This window comes from Physeter macrocephalus, chromosome 11, assembly GCF_002837175.3.
Source record: "Physeter macrocephalus isolate SW-GA chromosome 11, ASM283717v5, whole genome shotgun sequence".
Classification (NCBI taxonomy): Eukaryota; Metazoa; Chordata; class Mammalia; order Artiodactyla; family Physeteridae; genus Physeter; species Physeter macrocephalus.
Genome location: NC_041224.1, coordinates 86,919,341 through 86,936,044, shown reverse-complemented (window position 1 = coordinate 86,936,044; position 16,704 = coordinate 86,919,341). Strand labels below are relative to the sequence as shown.

General features: G+C 47.4%; 1 protein-coding gene across 4 annotated transcripts in view; it reads left to right on the top strand.

Annotated features, from left to right (window-relative positions):
• Window positions 1-16,704, top strand: part of NTRK3 (neurotrophic receptor tyrosine kinase 3) — a 296,832-nt gene that overhangs the window by 35,180 nt on the left and 244,948 nt on the right. For all 4 annotated transcript variants that reach the window (XM_055088208.1, XM_055088207.1, XM_055088209.1 and 1 more), the window contains exons 3-7: window positions 3,387-3,455; window positions 12,803-12,960; window positions 13,748-13,890; window positions 14,529-14,670; window positions 15,163-15,459. In XM_055088208.1, coding sequence (XP_054944183.1) covers window positions 3,387-3,455; window positions 12,803-12,960; window positions 13,748-13,890; window positions 14,529-14,670; window positions 15,163-15,459 — 809 coding nt within the window. The remainder of the gene's footprint in view (window positions 1-3,386; window positions 3,456-12,802; window positions 12,961-13,747; window positions 13,891-14,528; window positions 14,671-15,162; window positions 15,460-16,704) is intronic.

Below are 16,704 nucleotides of genomic sequence, written 5' to 3'. Positions count from 1 at the left end.
GCCATCATGCAGTTCTTCTGTCACCCTTTTCCTTCCAGTCAGTGGGGGAAGGAGGCCGTTTGTAGGAATAAGATGTGCCATGGGACTTCCCTGGTGGCGCAGTGGTTGAGAGTCCGTCTGCCGATGCAGGGGACACGGGTTCGTGCCCCGGTCCGGGAGGATCCCACGTGCCGCGGAGCGGCTGGGCCCGTGAGCCATGGCCGCTGAGCCTGCGCGTCCAGAGCCTGTGCTCCACAATGGGAGAGGCCACACAGTGAGCGGCCCGCGTACCGCAAAAAAAAAAAAAAAAAAAAAAAAAAAAAAAATGCCATGGTTAGGGGTTTTGTGAAGCTGAGCATGTGGCTGGGTTGAGGTTTATAGGCTTTTAATGAGAGCCTGTGTTGTCACACACACCAGTGCTCTACAGTCCTGCAGAGAGGAAGTGGGTGACAGTATGGGGCTATTGGAGGCTCTCCTAGTAAGGGCTGTGGGCTTAAGGACTCTGAAAGGAGATAGTGCTGGGGACTGGGGAGAGAGTGGGACAGTAAACTTGGGTGCTACCTACTGGACACCTTCCCTTCGCCCCAGTCCCCTGTACCTCAAGAATGGGGTCTTCCTCCCCCACACAGTCATGGGCTGTTACCAAAGGCAGAGCTGCCTCAGATGAGAAGGGGAAGCCCTATCCCTTAGCTTGTCCTTGTGTTTGAATATCTGCTCCTCTGATGAGCTGTGTCTACTCTCTGTACCTCACCCAGTCTGAACTCCCCTGAGCTCCAGACCCAGGCATCCAACAAAGTATCTTATCTCTCTTCTTTGGACGTCTAACAGGCATTTCAAACTTAGTGTCTGCAAGGGGGAGGCTCTTGATATCCACGCCGTTCCCCAGTTGGGACCCCTTTGCAGCCTTCCTCGGCTCACTGAATGACATCACCACTCTCCTGGTTGCTCAAGTCTCCCTCCTCTGCCCGATCCAATCCCATAGGAGGTTCTGGCACAGCTCTCCCTCCACCACCTAGCTTGAATTCCATCAGCTTAATTGTCTCTACTCTCTCTTTTTGCCTGGAATACTGCAGCAGCTCCTAATTGCTCTGATGACTTCCAGTCTTGGGTTCCTATTTTAAAACATGGTAATTAGATGATGCCACATCCCTACTTAAACCCAGCCAGTGCCATCCCGTTGTTCCGTAAAGGAAAATCCGGGTGGCTTACCTTGGCCAGCAAGGTGGGTGTGGCGGGTCCCCTCTCCTGCTTATCCTAGACCACCCTTCTACTTCCTTCCTCACTGGGCCCTTTTCTGGCCCCCTGGTCCCTCTCAGGCCTTCGCACTTGCGTCTCCCGCTGCCTGGAACACACCTTCCCTGGCGCTACGCTCATTCTCACTCCTCAGCTCCGACATCCCCCTCTCAGAGGGCGTGTCTGGAAGCATCTTCTGACGTAGCCCTGTCTCTCCCCCACATCAGTTACTTACCCCACTTTGCTTATTCCTTTCCTTCCGCTCATCACAAACTACACTTCTCTTGCTTATTCATTTGTAACATGAACGTAAGCTCCAGAGGGACCTTATCTGTCATCCACCCCCTCATTCCTTAGTGTAGCCTATATTTGGCTCTCAACAAATATCTGTTATAGAAGTCCTCTAAATATAGGTGCACCTGTAAGCATATGCATATGTGTATAAGCAGGAGTCTGTGTTTGCATTTATTACCTACATCTTTAACGGACATAAATACGCACGTGCTTATACACACGTGTGTGCGTGTGGATAGGTATTTACCTAAGTGCAATTCTTACCGCTCTCCTTTCTCATCACTAGATAAGTACATGGTTCCTGGGGTCCCACTTCAGCTCTAGCTGTCTCCAGCCGCTGCCTTGAAGGGCTGTTACCACATCAAAAGTTGTTTGTTGAACCTGGCAAAGTAATAACCGTGGGTGTGTTTATTCTTTTATTCAGAAGACTAATGACTACTCCTTTCCCCTGTGCATCCTAATGAAAAAAAAAAAAAGCCATTAGGAGGAGAACAGAAGTGTGAACAAAAAGGCTGATATCTTGATCATTGATGGACAGGATTGCTGAGGGAGGGACTGGCTTGAAGGAATTGTAGGTGACCTGCGGAGTATTTTTGACTTGTGTGAATGTTAAGAATGTTTGTTGAGGGCTTCCGTGGTGGCTCAGTGGTTAAGAACCCGCCTGCCAATGCAGGGGACATGGGTTTGAGCCCTGGTCTGGGAAGGTCCCACATGCCGCAGAGCAATGAAGCCCGTGCGCCAAAACTACCGAGCCTGCGCTCTAGAGCCCGCAAGCCACAACTAGTGAGCCCACACGCCTAGAGCCCATGCTCTGCAACAAGAGAAGCCACCACAATGAGAAGCCCACGCACTGCAACGAAGAGTAGCCCCTGCTCGCCACTACTACAGAAAAGCCCACGCGCAGCAATGAAGACCTGACGCAGACAAAAATAAATAAATAAATAAATAAATAAATCTATTTTTAAAAAAAAGAATGTTTGTTGGTAACAGGGCACAATAGTTTCACTTATGCAAGGTAAAGAAGTCCTAGATATCTCTAGTACAGAGTAGTGCATAGTTAACAATACTGTATTGTACACTTAAAAATTTGGGAAGAGGGTACGTCTTCCGTTAAATATTATTATCACCAAAAAAAAAAAAGAGAGGGAAGAAACTTTTAGAGATGCCAGTTAAGTTTATGGCACTGTTTATGGCGATCATTTCATGGATGTATATTATCTTCAAGCTCATCAAGACATACACATTAAATACGTACGGCTTTTTTGGTAAGTCAGTTATACCTCAGTAACTAAAAAAAAAGGGGAGGGATTAATTAAGAGCTTGGGGTTAGCAGATACAAACTACTATATATAAAATAGATAAGCAACAAGGTCCTACTGTATAGCACAGGGAACTATATTCAGTATCCTATAATAAACCGTAATGGAGAAGAATATGAAAAATAATGTATATATGTATAACTGAGTCACTTTGCTGTACAGCAGAAATTAACACAACATTGTAAAACAACTCAAATAAAAAAAAGAATGCTTGCTTGTTTGTATACCTTATACTCTGAGAGTTCTCTGTCCTGTAGGAGGGTGGGTTTAAAAAGGCTCTCTGAAATTTTATTGTGGTGAGAGCATATGGGAGAATGACCAAGACATTTTTATTTATTTATTTATTTCATTTGATTTTTAAAACCTTGCCTTTTAAAAGGTTTCAGCATCCTCTCCAGACATGATCTGTAGCCTCGACTAACTGTCAGATGTACTGTTAGCCGAAGGGAGCAGTGGAGAAGAACAGCAAAGCCAGGCTCCCATGAGTTGACCAAGCTTACTACGCAGAGCATGACATGCCAGATTGTCCTTTAATTTCCTCTTTATTTGTCAATCTTGCAGAAACCTGTCGAGTAACCGGCTCACCACACTCTCATGGCAGCTCTTCCAGACGCTGAGTCTTCGGGAATTGTAAGTTCAGTTTTGAAGACTGTCCAGCTCGGTGGAGTGGTGGTCAAAGGTTGGGTGGAGCCACCTGAAGCTGGGAGTACACCTGAAGGGGCTCCTTGGGTTGGATGATGTGGGTGTACCATGTTCAGTGAGAGTGAGCCACCCCATCCCTTGATTTCTGATGCTCCTTCTGGGCACAATACATTTCAGAAGATAGGAATCTCATCTCTTAGCAGGACCTAGTTTTGTGATCTGTTGGTAATTAGTAATAACATTTATATTTATATATATTTATAATAAATATAATTTATCAATTTATAATAACATTTGCAATATATAAATAGATTATTAGGTGTGCTTTCATTTACATGACCTTTGATTTATCATCACATGTCATGGGAGGTAGGTATTATTATACCTCCCATATAAAAGGTATCTCTACACTTTTAAGGTGAGGGTTCTGAGCTCCAGAAGGGCATGTGAAACACAACCAAGATCACATTGCTAGGGATTGGCAGGACCAGGACTTGAACCCAGGCCTTTGATTTCAGATTGCATGTATTTTCCACTTCTCGTGATCTTCTGTCAGCCTATTTCGCTTGAGTATGGGCATCCTGGAGGGACTAAGCCCATATATTTATTCAATCTGCTTGTGGACTGCTTAGATTTGCTGCATTCCGAGGCTGATCAATGTACTCCTACCCCAGCCAGCCATTTTGCACAAACACACTTTGGATGGATGAATGAAAACTCGTGACCACTGCTGGAAAAAATAAGTCATGTTGATGTGTGAGTCATCAGGGTCATCTCTGTGCATGAAGGATGGCATATTATGTTGAGGGGACAAATCAAGGAATAAATTGAAAAGGAATTGAGGCATGGATGGAGTTAGGGAGTCAGGGTTCCAGAGACACTGCTCATGTGTCTTCCCTTTTACTTGATGACTCAGATCCAAATTCACTGAATGCAGGTTGCTTTCTATCCTTTACCAAGAGGCAGTGAATGGCCTTGGATCCCCGCCCATGCTGTTGGCCTTTCAACTTGTTCTCCCTCCACCTGGTAAGACCTGAGTTCAAGGATGCGTCATAACCTTACCTTTTCTGACCCAGTTGGTCAGGAAGGGGAATATTTACAGCTCCATGACAGTCTTGTACATACCCTACTCATCCTCATGGACCCAAGTGCCTACATGATGCTTAAAAATGCCATTCCAGGGATGGGAAGTACAGAGATGGTCTCTGACAGTGTTGGAGAGTTTAGGACAAGACTGTTGTGGGTTGCCTTCCTACTTTAGGATTTTGCCCTTCCCACCAGGCTTCTCCTCAGCTGTGAGCACAATAGCTCTAGTGATCAGAGCTCTTTAGTCATACATGGCTGCCATCCAGCTGTACTCCAATAAAAACTCTTACCTGAGCTTGGAAAAAGGTGCATATGTACTTATTTTTTTATAAAACACTGGAAAACTGGACAATGTCACAGACATCTCAATGTCAAACTGTTACACTCGATGCATTGTGTTCATTCCCTTCTTTGTAGGTGGAAAAGACGTTAGAGGTAAATTAACATGACTGCTTTGATCACCACTAACACTGATTTCTGAAATCTTACTCTGGGCCAGTCAGTGTGCCAAGTAATCTATCAAGTTATGAAAGTTATTTAATCCTTACAACAATGCTATCAGGTCGGAATGGCTACTGTCACTTCAAATTTGGGGACACTGGGGTACTTAGCAAGGTTTAGTATCTTGGTTTAGGTCACCCATTAACTAAATGGTAGCACGTGGACTCAAGATCTTGACCACTCTGCTTCGCCGTCTCCCAACTTTCTCAATCTGTTTTCAATCCAAGGATCTGTTCTACAGTCATTTTCAATAAAAATGCACAATTGCAGTTTTTCCTTACATTGCTCTCAAACTGACCAGGGACCCTGCCCTAAAGGAGCTAATTGGAGTCTTTCATCCAGTTCTCCTGGGACCCCTGCCCCTTCATCTGTGGGAGGCCAGGGATAGCATCTCTCCAGGGGACATCTGGGTCTACTGTTGGCTGAATTATTGCGAAAATGTTCAGTGCTCCTTCTAAAAAAATCATTGGCTGTGAAATCGATGGCGTGTTGCCCCAGTGACCTGTTTCATGGAGTTTTAGAAACAGTTGTTCCGTGGATATATATTTAAAGAAAATGTCAGATTTCTCCCAGAGGATCATGGGATTCTGCATTCATCTTTGCCTGGGAATCAATACACCAGTGAGCTGGATGTGACTTATGGGGGAATGAAGACGTTCCCTTCAGGGTGAGTCAGCGTGTGAGAGCCGCCATGTCCACGGAGTATTTTATTTCTGTCATATTGTTAAATAAGTAAAAAATTATGCTGGAAAATAAAGAAGCCCCCCCTCTAAGGAGCAGTCACCCTGGTAGGGGTCTATTTTTTTGAGGAAGAATTGAATGTTGAGAGTGGAAAATTTATCTTTTGGCTGGAGGGGCCGTGTGTTGGCTCTTAGCTGTGGCTGTGATTAAAATCCAAACAATCCCAGTTCCTGGCAGATGGAAGAGTGGGTCATATTTTCTTGTCTGACTTCCTGATTAGTCCACATGGTGCCATCTGCCATGAGCCATCTAGACTGCCAGGGTCTGCCCAGTGGAGCCTGTGGGCTGGGGTGTGGGCATGGGTAGGGTATTTCCAGGAGGAAAGAATTTTGGCCCTAGAGGAGAGAGGCCAGAGGGAGATGGCTCTGTGAGCTGTGGCAGCCAGTAGATCACAAGGGCAGAAGCGTGAGGCTTCGAGCGACCTTCTGCAGGAACAGAGGGGCAAGCTAGGGCATTCAACAATTTCTTAGCATGTTTTTTTCCATCACTGAGGATCTCTGCCTGCCCCAAGCAGCCCCTCCTCTGATCCTTGATAGAAGAACTAATGCTGTTGGGATTCCCCATCAGAAGGGCTGAGTGTCTACAACTTTTCCAGTAGCAGAGAAGGAGAAAAAAGAGGTGTATATTGAGTATCTAATATATACGAGGTCCTGTCTCACCCCCGGAACAATCCCACAGAGGAGGTATGCTTAAACCCAGTTTGACACATGAGGGATTGGAGGCTTGGCCAAGTGAAATAACTGGTCCAACATCACATGGCAAGTAAATGGGAGTTAGTATTGTGATTATTAGCATTGCCACCATCCAGGTCTATTGTTTTCAAAGACCAGCTCTTTCCTTGCCCAACTCAGTACCATAACCCTCATGCTATGCGTCTCCTTCCAGAAGCCACACTCGATGGCGGCTCCCCTCAGTGGAATCAAAGGGGGAAAAAATCCAAACAAGTTAGCCTCTCAGAGCCCTTTCCGTGTGCCAGAGACTTCCTTTACTTTTGTGAGATGAAGGGTGTGGTCTTGGCCAGGCACCTGGCCCGCCTCTCACCTGTCCAGGCTGTGTTTTTCTCTTACTGATGGAACCGGAAGCATCTTTCAAGACTGGCTTCTGAGTAGCCAGCACTCTTTCAATGGCACGGGTTTGGAGAAATTTGAGTTGGTGTTGCACAGTGCTCTCCGAAGTTTCTGGTTATGGCAAGATGGTGTTTTCCCTTTACCGAGAAGATGGGAACAGTCTGTCCAGAAAGCTGAGCGAGAATCAAAGAGATTGACGTAGAGGTAAAGAATGAATTGGAAAAAAAAGAAGCTTGGATTCTGAGTCCCATGATACCATTTAGGCAAAGGCAAGAGGCACCAAAGGATATAAACTCACAGCACAGAAACCCTCCAGAAATACTCTAAGGACCATTAGTGTATCTCAAACAGACTTCTCTTAATACCCCGCATGCACGGAGCAGACATGATTAAAATAGATTGGAATATTTCATTTTCTTAAAGCAAAGTGATAATTACCTCTAGTATAATTTACAGATTTAATCAACTTGGTAAAATATTAACTCAATTTTGGGGATGGGTTTGTGCTGATCCTGTCACTTTCCTTCCCCCAGTCCTGGCCCTGCCCACTTGCCACAGCTCTCAAAATCACTCAACAATCATGTTAATAATACTGTTATTATAATAATAATTTTGGGCCTCTTTATAGCCCCTTTTACTTCACAAAGCACGTTAACATATGTTATCACTAATCCTCATAGTAACTGTGAAGAAGGCAGATTGAGCACAATTACCCCCATTTTACAGACATTAAAACAGAGCCTTGGAGAATTCAGGCTGAATGAATACTTGCTGTATTCATTTCCTAGAGCTGCCTTAACATATTCCCACAAATCTGGGGGCTACAAACAATAGAAAGTGATTCTCTCACTCTTCTGGAGGCCAGAAGTCCAAAATCAAGGTGTCAGCAGGACTACACACTCTTCCAAGGCTCTAGGCAGAATCCTTCCTTGCCTTTTCCAGCTTCTGGTGGCTCCTGGTGTTCCTTGGCTTGTGGCAGCACCACTCCGGTCTCTGCCTCCATCTTCACGTGGCCATCTTCCCTGTCTCTTTGTCTTTGATCTTTCCCTCTTTTCTCTTATACGGATACCAGTCATTGGATTTAGGGCCCACCGTAATCCAGAATGATATCATCCATGATCTTTAACTTGATTATATCTGCAAAGACTCTATTTCCAAATAAGGTCACATTCACAGCTACTGGGGCTTAGGACTTTGACATATTTTGGGGTGCGGGGGAGACACTATTCAATCTACTATAGTTGCCCAAGGTGACACAACTGGCTCAACTCAGATCTTTTGTTTGGATATATTTTTTTAACCACAGGACTGTTGGCATTTCCAGGGTGCCCTTTGGGCATGTTTTCTTCTGTGACAACAGATTTGGGTCCCTTCCCCATATTTCACTACCTGGCCATGGATTGCCACTGGCAGCACTGATGCTGCGGAGGGAAGAAAACCAGAGTGATGACTAGCGGGGAATCAGTGTTTTTTAAACACTCAGTCTTGGCCTTGGCTGTTCAGCAAAGTGTCTTTGTGCACAAACTCGGATGGGGCTGAGTTAATCTGTGGGAAGCCCCAAGGGCCCTACGATTAGGCCCTACGATTAGCCATCTTAAAGAAAGGGCTGGGTGTTGGTAATCTTTGCCATGAAGCAGCTGCTGTTGTATTATTCATGGGGCCATCTGCATTATTGATGGAGCAGGGGAAGGCTTGCTTTAGGCTCCTTGAGTCTGCCCCTGAAGCCCTGGCTGAAGGCCCCTCTGCTCTAGACCTGATTTGATGTGAGAATGGACAGCATCATTTAGACCCAGGACTTGCCCTTCTTTGCTTCTGGTCCACCTCACTGTTTGACCCCTCTTGTCAGGATATGAAGACGAGAGTGGATTTGCTGGTGAGATGCCCAGGGCATCTGTTCTGAGACTGAAAATGCTTTCTGCCGTATGTATGTCTTGTTGTCCAGGAGGAGAGTCCAGAGGGATGGGGGGAAGAACTCAAAGTTCTTCTGCAGTTTCCAGGGGACCCTGGGTTGGAGGAAAGGACCAGGTCTCATGGTGCATGCCTTCTGGAGGAAAAAGACGGAGGGAAACAAACAAGCTTTTAGCGTGCCCAAGCCTGGCAGGGTCTAAGCCACACCCCACATATCTCACTGGATTCCCCTGCCAGCCTCAGGACACCGTGGCACCGTCCACCTTTCTGGGGGACCCCTGAGATGGTGGGATACGCAGTAGTGCAGGGCTCAGACAAGAGGCAGAACTGAATAAAGCACATGTGGCTTGAAGCAGCCTGGCCAATACTCTCACTTGTCTAGTATTTGCCACCCAGGTGGGTAATTTGTATTTTTACAGCTACTTAATAATGAATGACCACATCTTGTCAAGTAAGCAGCTGGGAAAAATCAGGCTGACCTGGTTCAGTTTGCATGTGTTCCGGCATCTGGACCCTCAGTATCCTTCCAGCAGGGCTGCCAGGCCTCTCCTCACAGCCCCTACCACGTGACTGCCAGCCACCACTCCACCTCCCTGTCCCCAGAAATGCTGGGCAGGGAATGTGACCTCTGTGTCTCCTAAGGAAGCCCTCAGACGTTCCCTTCCCCCGCTTCCTCCTTGTTGTGAGGGTCAGAGGGGGTGAGGCATGTAAGGCCTTCAGCATAGTGCTGGGCACAGAGTAAATGCAATGCAAACGTTATTATCCAATTATTTTTATGACTTCTCTCTCCTTTTCTCCTGTCTACCTTTTCTCTCTCCTCTCCCTCATTTCTCAGCTGCAGAAGCATCTGCCTTGACCCCAGGGCAAACCCCTCCAAGGGTCCTGGACCTCATCCGTCACTTTCGTGCTCTAGGACCTTACCTTCCCCTCCTCACCCCCAGCCCTGCCCTGACCCGATTCCTGATATGTTTCCCCTCTTCCTTTCCACTGGTTTTTCTCTTCTGTTTTCAACCAAAGATACTTCTGTCTTCCATTGACTTCCTGTCCCCTGGAGCTTAAAACCTTGGGGTCATCTTTTACTCTTTCCTTTTCTTCTACCTCCAAGGAAGCACCAAATACCACGTTGTCTTCCTTTATGTTTGTTCCATCTTCCCCTTCCCTCTCCCCAGTTTTTACCTCTCTACTCCAGGCTTTTAGTAACTAGGCAGCCGTTCTCTCACGGTGGTCCAGGGTCCCATGGGGATCCCCAAGACCCTTACAGGGAGACCAAGAGGTTATATCTATTTTCATAATAACCCCAAGACGTTACTTGCCTTTATCATTCCCGTGTGCAGTGGAGTTTTCCAGAGGCCACGTGACATACGTTAACATCATTCCTCTGATGCTTGATGGAGTTTGTGCTAATGCATTTTTGTGTTTTAAAATTTTCTCAGTTTTAATTTCTAATATGGTAAATCCTGATAGATATAATCCACCTAAAAGTTCTTTGAGACCCTCAGTCATCTTTAAGAGTGAAAAGGAGTGCTGAGACCAAAAAGTTTGAGAACATTGACCTGGAGCCTGCCAGCCTATATGGTACCTATATGTGAATGAGAAAAGATGCCTCTTCTGGGTGGATAGAGCCCCATGCTAGGTACCGGATCTGGTCAAGGGTATGCAGGCTGGATTTCATCCCCCATTCATTCCTTTGGCTGAGTGCATTGAGACATGCATGAACTTCAGTACTGTACACGGTGACCCTGTGTTTATCAGACATCCTAACCGGGGTCCCAGTCTCCGGCTGTCCTCCTCTCTGGTTGATCCTGTTCAGCATTGCTGGATTACTCTTCTTACAGTTTTGTTCACTTCATTCTCCAACTACAAGGGCCTTGGTGGTTCCCACTGCCTCCTGGATGCATTTCAAGCTTCCTGATGTGGCAGTGAATGTCCTCCACCATCTGGCTTCCACTTGCCCTTCCAGCTTTATTTCCCAGTGCTCCTGCTGTAGCACAAGCTTTCTCTCCTGTTTCCACAGTCCAGCCTACATCATCCCTCTAACTCTTCCCCTAGTCTTTCCCTCCACGAGCTTCCAAAGTTCAGGTATCCTGCTTACTCCTCCTAGAATCTCCCATCTAGCTATGCCTTACACGTGATAGATGGCGGGGAAAGTGCATGAATTTTGGAGTCCAACAGGCTAAGCTATGAAGCCCTGCTTTGTCACATACTAGCCGAGGGACCTTGAGCACGTGACTTGACTCCTCCAAACATAGGAGGGGGTCCCTCTTGTGCATGACGACGAGAGACTGGCTGGCTCTGAGTGCAGCTGTGAGAGGCAGATGCTTGTTGAAGGTTAGTTCTTGTCTCCTTTGCTGAAAGAGTGTGTGTGGTGTGCAGAGCAAAGTCATGGGCACTTTTAGACTTAAGAGGATATCATACAGGGCTGTTTGCACATTCTACCTGTGCTGTCTTGTTTGCTAGAAAGCACTGATTCCTCCCTTCCAGGGGCCTCACTTTTTTCTGAAAGCTGGTTAGTGCTGATGTGTGCTTCACTACTTTGGAATTTGCCAGTTGTCAAAAATATCCTGGGTCTTAGTGCAGTTACCCAAGTGGCCCTCCCTCTGGGTACCAAGAGTCATCCCCTTACTGGTCCAGAAAGAGAATCATGTTCCCCTGAGTGATCCTGGCATTCAGATTTATCAGGTGCCCTTGACTTGAAGAGTTTTACGTCAGCTTATGCCCTTCAATTGTCCCCCTAAGGAGATAACTCCCTCTAGAGGGGAGGTGACTCCCTCTAAGTCACAAGGAAAATGAGTGGAGAAGGAGGGCCTTGAACTTGACTCTTCCTCCATCAGACAGTCTTCTTTACCAAGATGAGTGCTCCTGGAAAACAGGGACTGATTATTCATTTCTGTTTCAGCAGCACTCAGCCCACAGCCAGACATGGATGAGGTGCTTATTAAGGATTTTGTTGAATTTATGAAGGAATAAAGCTGGTCCCAAGATGGGCTTTGAGCAGATATTGGAAACAGAGAATCACCTTCTCCGCAGGGAGAATAGCTCCTTTCTTCCTTCCCTCCCTCCCCACCCCCCTCCCTCCTTCCCTCCCTCCGTCCCTCCCTCCCTCCTTCCCTTCCTTCCTTCCTTCCTCCCTCCTTTTATTCATTCAACAACTATTTGTGTGCCGGGCTCAGTTATAAGTACTGGGGATATAGCAATGAACCTAATAGGCAATGTCTCTGACTTTGATGGAACTTAATTTTTATTTGGGGAGACAGTTAATAAGCAAGCAAATAAATATTTAGTTTTTAGTTTTTAGATTTGTTTATCCATTCTATATATACTAATTTGCAACTGCTAGCCCCAAACTTCCAAGCAAGCAAATACATATTTAAAGTGATGCTGGGCAGTGACAAATACCAGAAGGAAGAAAATAGTCGGGCAAGGGACTGGGCAGTGTGAGGGCAGGGGTTGGTGGTAGCTTTCCTATAGAAGTGGTCAGAGAAGGCTATATGATTCCTTAATGAAGGGAGGGAGTTGATCTAGCAGATATGTTCTGAGTCCAAACTCTGTAGGCAGAAAGGACAAGTGCAAAGGCCCTGAGGCAGGAGCATGCAGGTCATCCTGGTAAACTTGACACACAGCAAGGTCAGAGTGGCTGAAGAAGAGGAGGAGAGGGTGAGGCAGGCGATGCAGTCAGAGAGGTGACAGAGGGTGGTATAGATCCCGTAGGCCTTTGACTTTGACTTTCAAAGAGTTGGGAGGCCACTGGAGGGTTTTGAGAAGAGGAGCTTCCCAAGCCCATGTATTTTAAAGGTCTCTTTGGCAGGTAAGTTCAGTGGAGTGGATTTTTTTGGAATGAGTTTATTTGTTTAAAAACTAAAGAAATTCATGGACTTCTATAAGTATTTTTTTACTTCTTTGGAGACCTTGCTAAACCCTTCTCTCCTTAGTCCCTGAGGAGCAGGTGGGGGCCCACGCATGACCTCACAGCCCTGGGAGGGAGCTGGGCCACCTTCGGTTCAGGGGTTCCCTTCCCTCACTTCTTGCCCACAGGAGGTTGGAGCAGAACTTCTTCAACTGCAGCTGTGACATCCGCTGGATGCAGCTGTGGCAGGAGCAGGGGGAGGCCCAGCTGAACAGCCAGAACCTCTACTGCATCAGTGCCGATGGCTCCCAGCTCCCACTTTTCCGCATGAACATCAGCCAGTGCGGTGAGTGAGCCGCCCGGTACCAGCTGGCTCCACGCGGGCCTCCCTCAGACACCAGGGACAGTGCTGCGCATCAGCTGGGAAAGCCAGGGCCTTCCTTCCCCACTGCCCTCCCAGCCTTGAACTCTGCACTGGGTGCAGATCTGGCTCCCCTCTTACCTCCTTGCTCATCCTTGTCCCTTCATAAGCCAGCCGTGGGAAGGTTGGTTCCAGGGATGCAGAAAGGGGTTAAGTGTGCTCTTTGTCATTGGACCAGAGTCCTTTCTCTCTGTCCGTTCCCTGTTAAGCAAACCTGAAGGAGTGTTATGTCCAGGTGTGGTCTCTGGATCTCCTATATCAGGAGCATCTAAGGCACTTTTAGAGAAGCAGATGTCTGGGTCCATCCACAGACTTAAGAGATCAGAATATCTGGGGATGAGTTTGGAAATCTGAATTTCTAGCAAGATCCCCATGGGAGTCTGAAGCGGACCAAAGTTTTGAGAACCAGTGCCCAAAGTGGAAGATGTCATTTGATGTCATTGTTAGAGCTGCCTTCCTTCAGCAACTGTCCTCCTCACAAAACCCCACTCCCCAACCACCATGTCCAACTGCATGGGCTTAAATCTTGAGTTCTACTGTCTGTTTGGGAGGTGGTGTGAAGCTTCTGGGACTTGGGGGACTTCTGAGAGGTCAGGCAGGTTTTGTGGAGTCATTATTGGACAAAGCAAGCAGTGCCACCATTGCCCCCATGGACAAAGTTTTGGTAGCAAGTGTTTGCCTATTTTTTCACCCACCCTGTCCTCCCTCCCAGACCTGCCTGAGATCAGCGTGAGCCATGCCAACCTGACTGTACAGGAGGGTGACAATGCTGTCATCACTTGCAATGGCTCTGGATCGCCCCTGCCCGACGTGGACTGGATAGTCACCGGACTGCAGTCCATCAACACCCACCAGGTAGGCGTCCGAGGCTTGGGACCTATCACCTCTTAGTCTTAATGAGCTAAAATCATGAATAGAAGCAAGAGACGTGAGAATAAGGAGGAAGAAGAGGGGAAGTTTGTGGTCCTATTTCTATAGGAAGAAGCACGTAGACTTGGGTTCCACCCATCTGCAACATTTTCTAGCCAACTTGATCTTGAACATGTTATAAACACCTCTGTACCTTACTTTCCTCATCTGTGAAATGGGTATAATGCTACCATTCATCTCATGGGATAGGTGTGAGTGTTACCTGAGCTCTTGACTGTAGAGAGCTTGGCCCTTGGTCAATGTGCCTTCACCAGGAAGCCCTCCTTCACCTACTGCTCAGCTTTCCTTTTGATTCCTAAAGGTGTTTGGGGGTTAGGTGGGGGAGCCGTCCTTGTAGAAACTGTTTGATTGTTGTCTTTTTTTTGTACCATCATCTAATTTTTCTTTTTTCTTTTATCTTTTCCTAAATGTTTACTGTGGTAAAGTATACTTAACTTAAAATGTCCAGTCGTAAACATTTTTTTAGTTATTATAAAATATTAGCTCTATTCTCCATGTTGTACAGTACATCCCTGCAGCTTATTTTATACACATGATTATTGTTTTTTTTATTGGGTTTTTAGACAAATCTGAACTGGACCAATGTACACGCCATCAACCTGACGCTGGTAAATGTGACGAGTGAGGACAACGGCTTCACCCTGACGTGCATTGCAGAGAATGTGGTGGGCATGAGCAATGCCAGCGTTGCCCTCACTGTCCACTGTGAGCAGATGCCCTTGTGGGGGGCGGCTGGGACCCTGGGGATCTCAGCACAGGAGGCTGGGGCCGGGCAGAGCTGCTGCAATGGGCCTGGTCCACCAGGAGGGGCAGAAAGACTCCTGTGGGGCAGGACTGAGCAAATCAAGTCAGTCCTTGGCTAGTAACCCCAGAAGGGTGTCCTTGTCCCTCAGAAGATGATGTGCCTCCAACTCAGCTCTGACTTTACTCCTAAGTTGGCCCAAGTCTGCCTTTTGCTAAACCCCTAAAAGGTCATGAGAGGGAACCCTCCAGCTGTAGTGGATCCAGGAAGCTTGAGTGAAGACAGACATCTCTTCCTCTCTTTGGGGGTGGTGTTAGGGGGGGAAACTCTGATTGCCTCAGGTCTTTTTCGAGTGGGGTGGGGAAGAATTGGGTTGCCCACCCCAGCTCCTGGAAGGCTGCTCTGGGACACCGGAGGCTCTGTGCTCTGGGTATCAGCTGGCCTTTCCCCGGCAGACCCCCCGCGCGTGGTGAGCCTGGAGGAGCCTGAGCTGCGCCTGGAACATTGCATCGAGTTCGTGGTGCGCGGCAACCCACCGCCCACACTGCACTGGCTGCACAACGGGCAGCCGCTGCGTGAGTCCAAGATCATCCACGTGGAGTACTACCAGGAGGGCGAGGTCTCCGAGGGCTGCCTGCTCTTCAACAAGCCCACCCACTACAACAATGGCAACTATACCCTCATCGCCAAGAACCCCCTGGGCACAGCCAACCAGACCATCAATGGCCACTTCCTCAAGGAGCCCTTTCCAGGTGAGGGCAGGGCTGCTCTGGGGTGACTGATACCCTCCAGGAGCTCAGGGGGACGGGGAGTGGGGGCTTGAGAGGAGAAGCAGCATCAACACAAATACCGTCATCAACGACAACCAAACACACACTGGAACATATTCAGCCATCACCAGAATTTTGTGTAAACTAGATGAAGTCTCTGATTTCCAATAGCAGTCACAGTGGAAACCAAGACCCCCTCAGAAATACACAGCTGTACATATAAGGACATATGGTGTTATGGCAGAGAAAGTGGGGACTTGAGAGGTGGATAAGAATGGTGGAGAATCTGGACCCAGTTCTTATTTTTTGTTGGGGGACTCAGGGCATGATCGTTGCCTCAATACCCTCATCTGTGAAATGGGCATGATTGTACTTCTCCCATAAGAATCTCGTGACTTTTAAATACCTTAAAGTAGACAAAGCACGTATCACAGGCTTTGGTACCTAACGATGGTTTGATGACCTTCCATTACAAGGGGCTTCAGGGTCTATCTGGTTCAACCCCACATGTAACAGGCAAGTGAACAGAATCTTTCCACTTGCTGGGTAGTAATAAGGCCTTGGCTGGGTTTCCAGGTCTGTGGCTCTTTTCCTCTAGCTCTGTGGTGAGCTGATGGGTAGAGGGTACCTGATGCTGTCAGCCTGGATGGTGCTGATTCTAGTGGAGGGGGTCATTGAAATGATGAAAGAACTTTGTTGGAATATTTGGGAGGGGAGTCTGTCTTTCTCTGTCTGGGCTAGAATATTTCAAATACCTTCCTGAAGTTAGAGGAGAAGAAAATACTCCCAAGAGTTTAGTGAAAGTGGTTGCAGCATCTCTTGGGGGTGGTTTTGGTAGCTGATAAGTTTCTGTCAGTGAAGCCATGTATCTTTGATGACCTTGGTGATGTCTGCTGGGAACAGGCTAGATGACCTCTTGGCCTTCAATTCCTGGAAATCCAGGATTCTAATGAGATAAAGGGGAGTGTAAAGACTGATCTCGATCTCTCTGTCTCTCTCACACACACACACGCACAGGGCAGTGGAAGACTAGCACTGTGCAGCATCTGCTTCTGTGAAGGTGATTTCACAGCATACAGATAATCAGAGGGTAGCAGTTCCAAGAGGCCTTTTTTTTTTTTTTTTTTTTTGGCGGTACGCAGGCCCCTCACTGCTGTGGCCCCTCCCGTCGCGGAGCACAGGCTCCGGACGTGCAGGCCCAGCGGCCATGGCTCACGGACCCAGCCG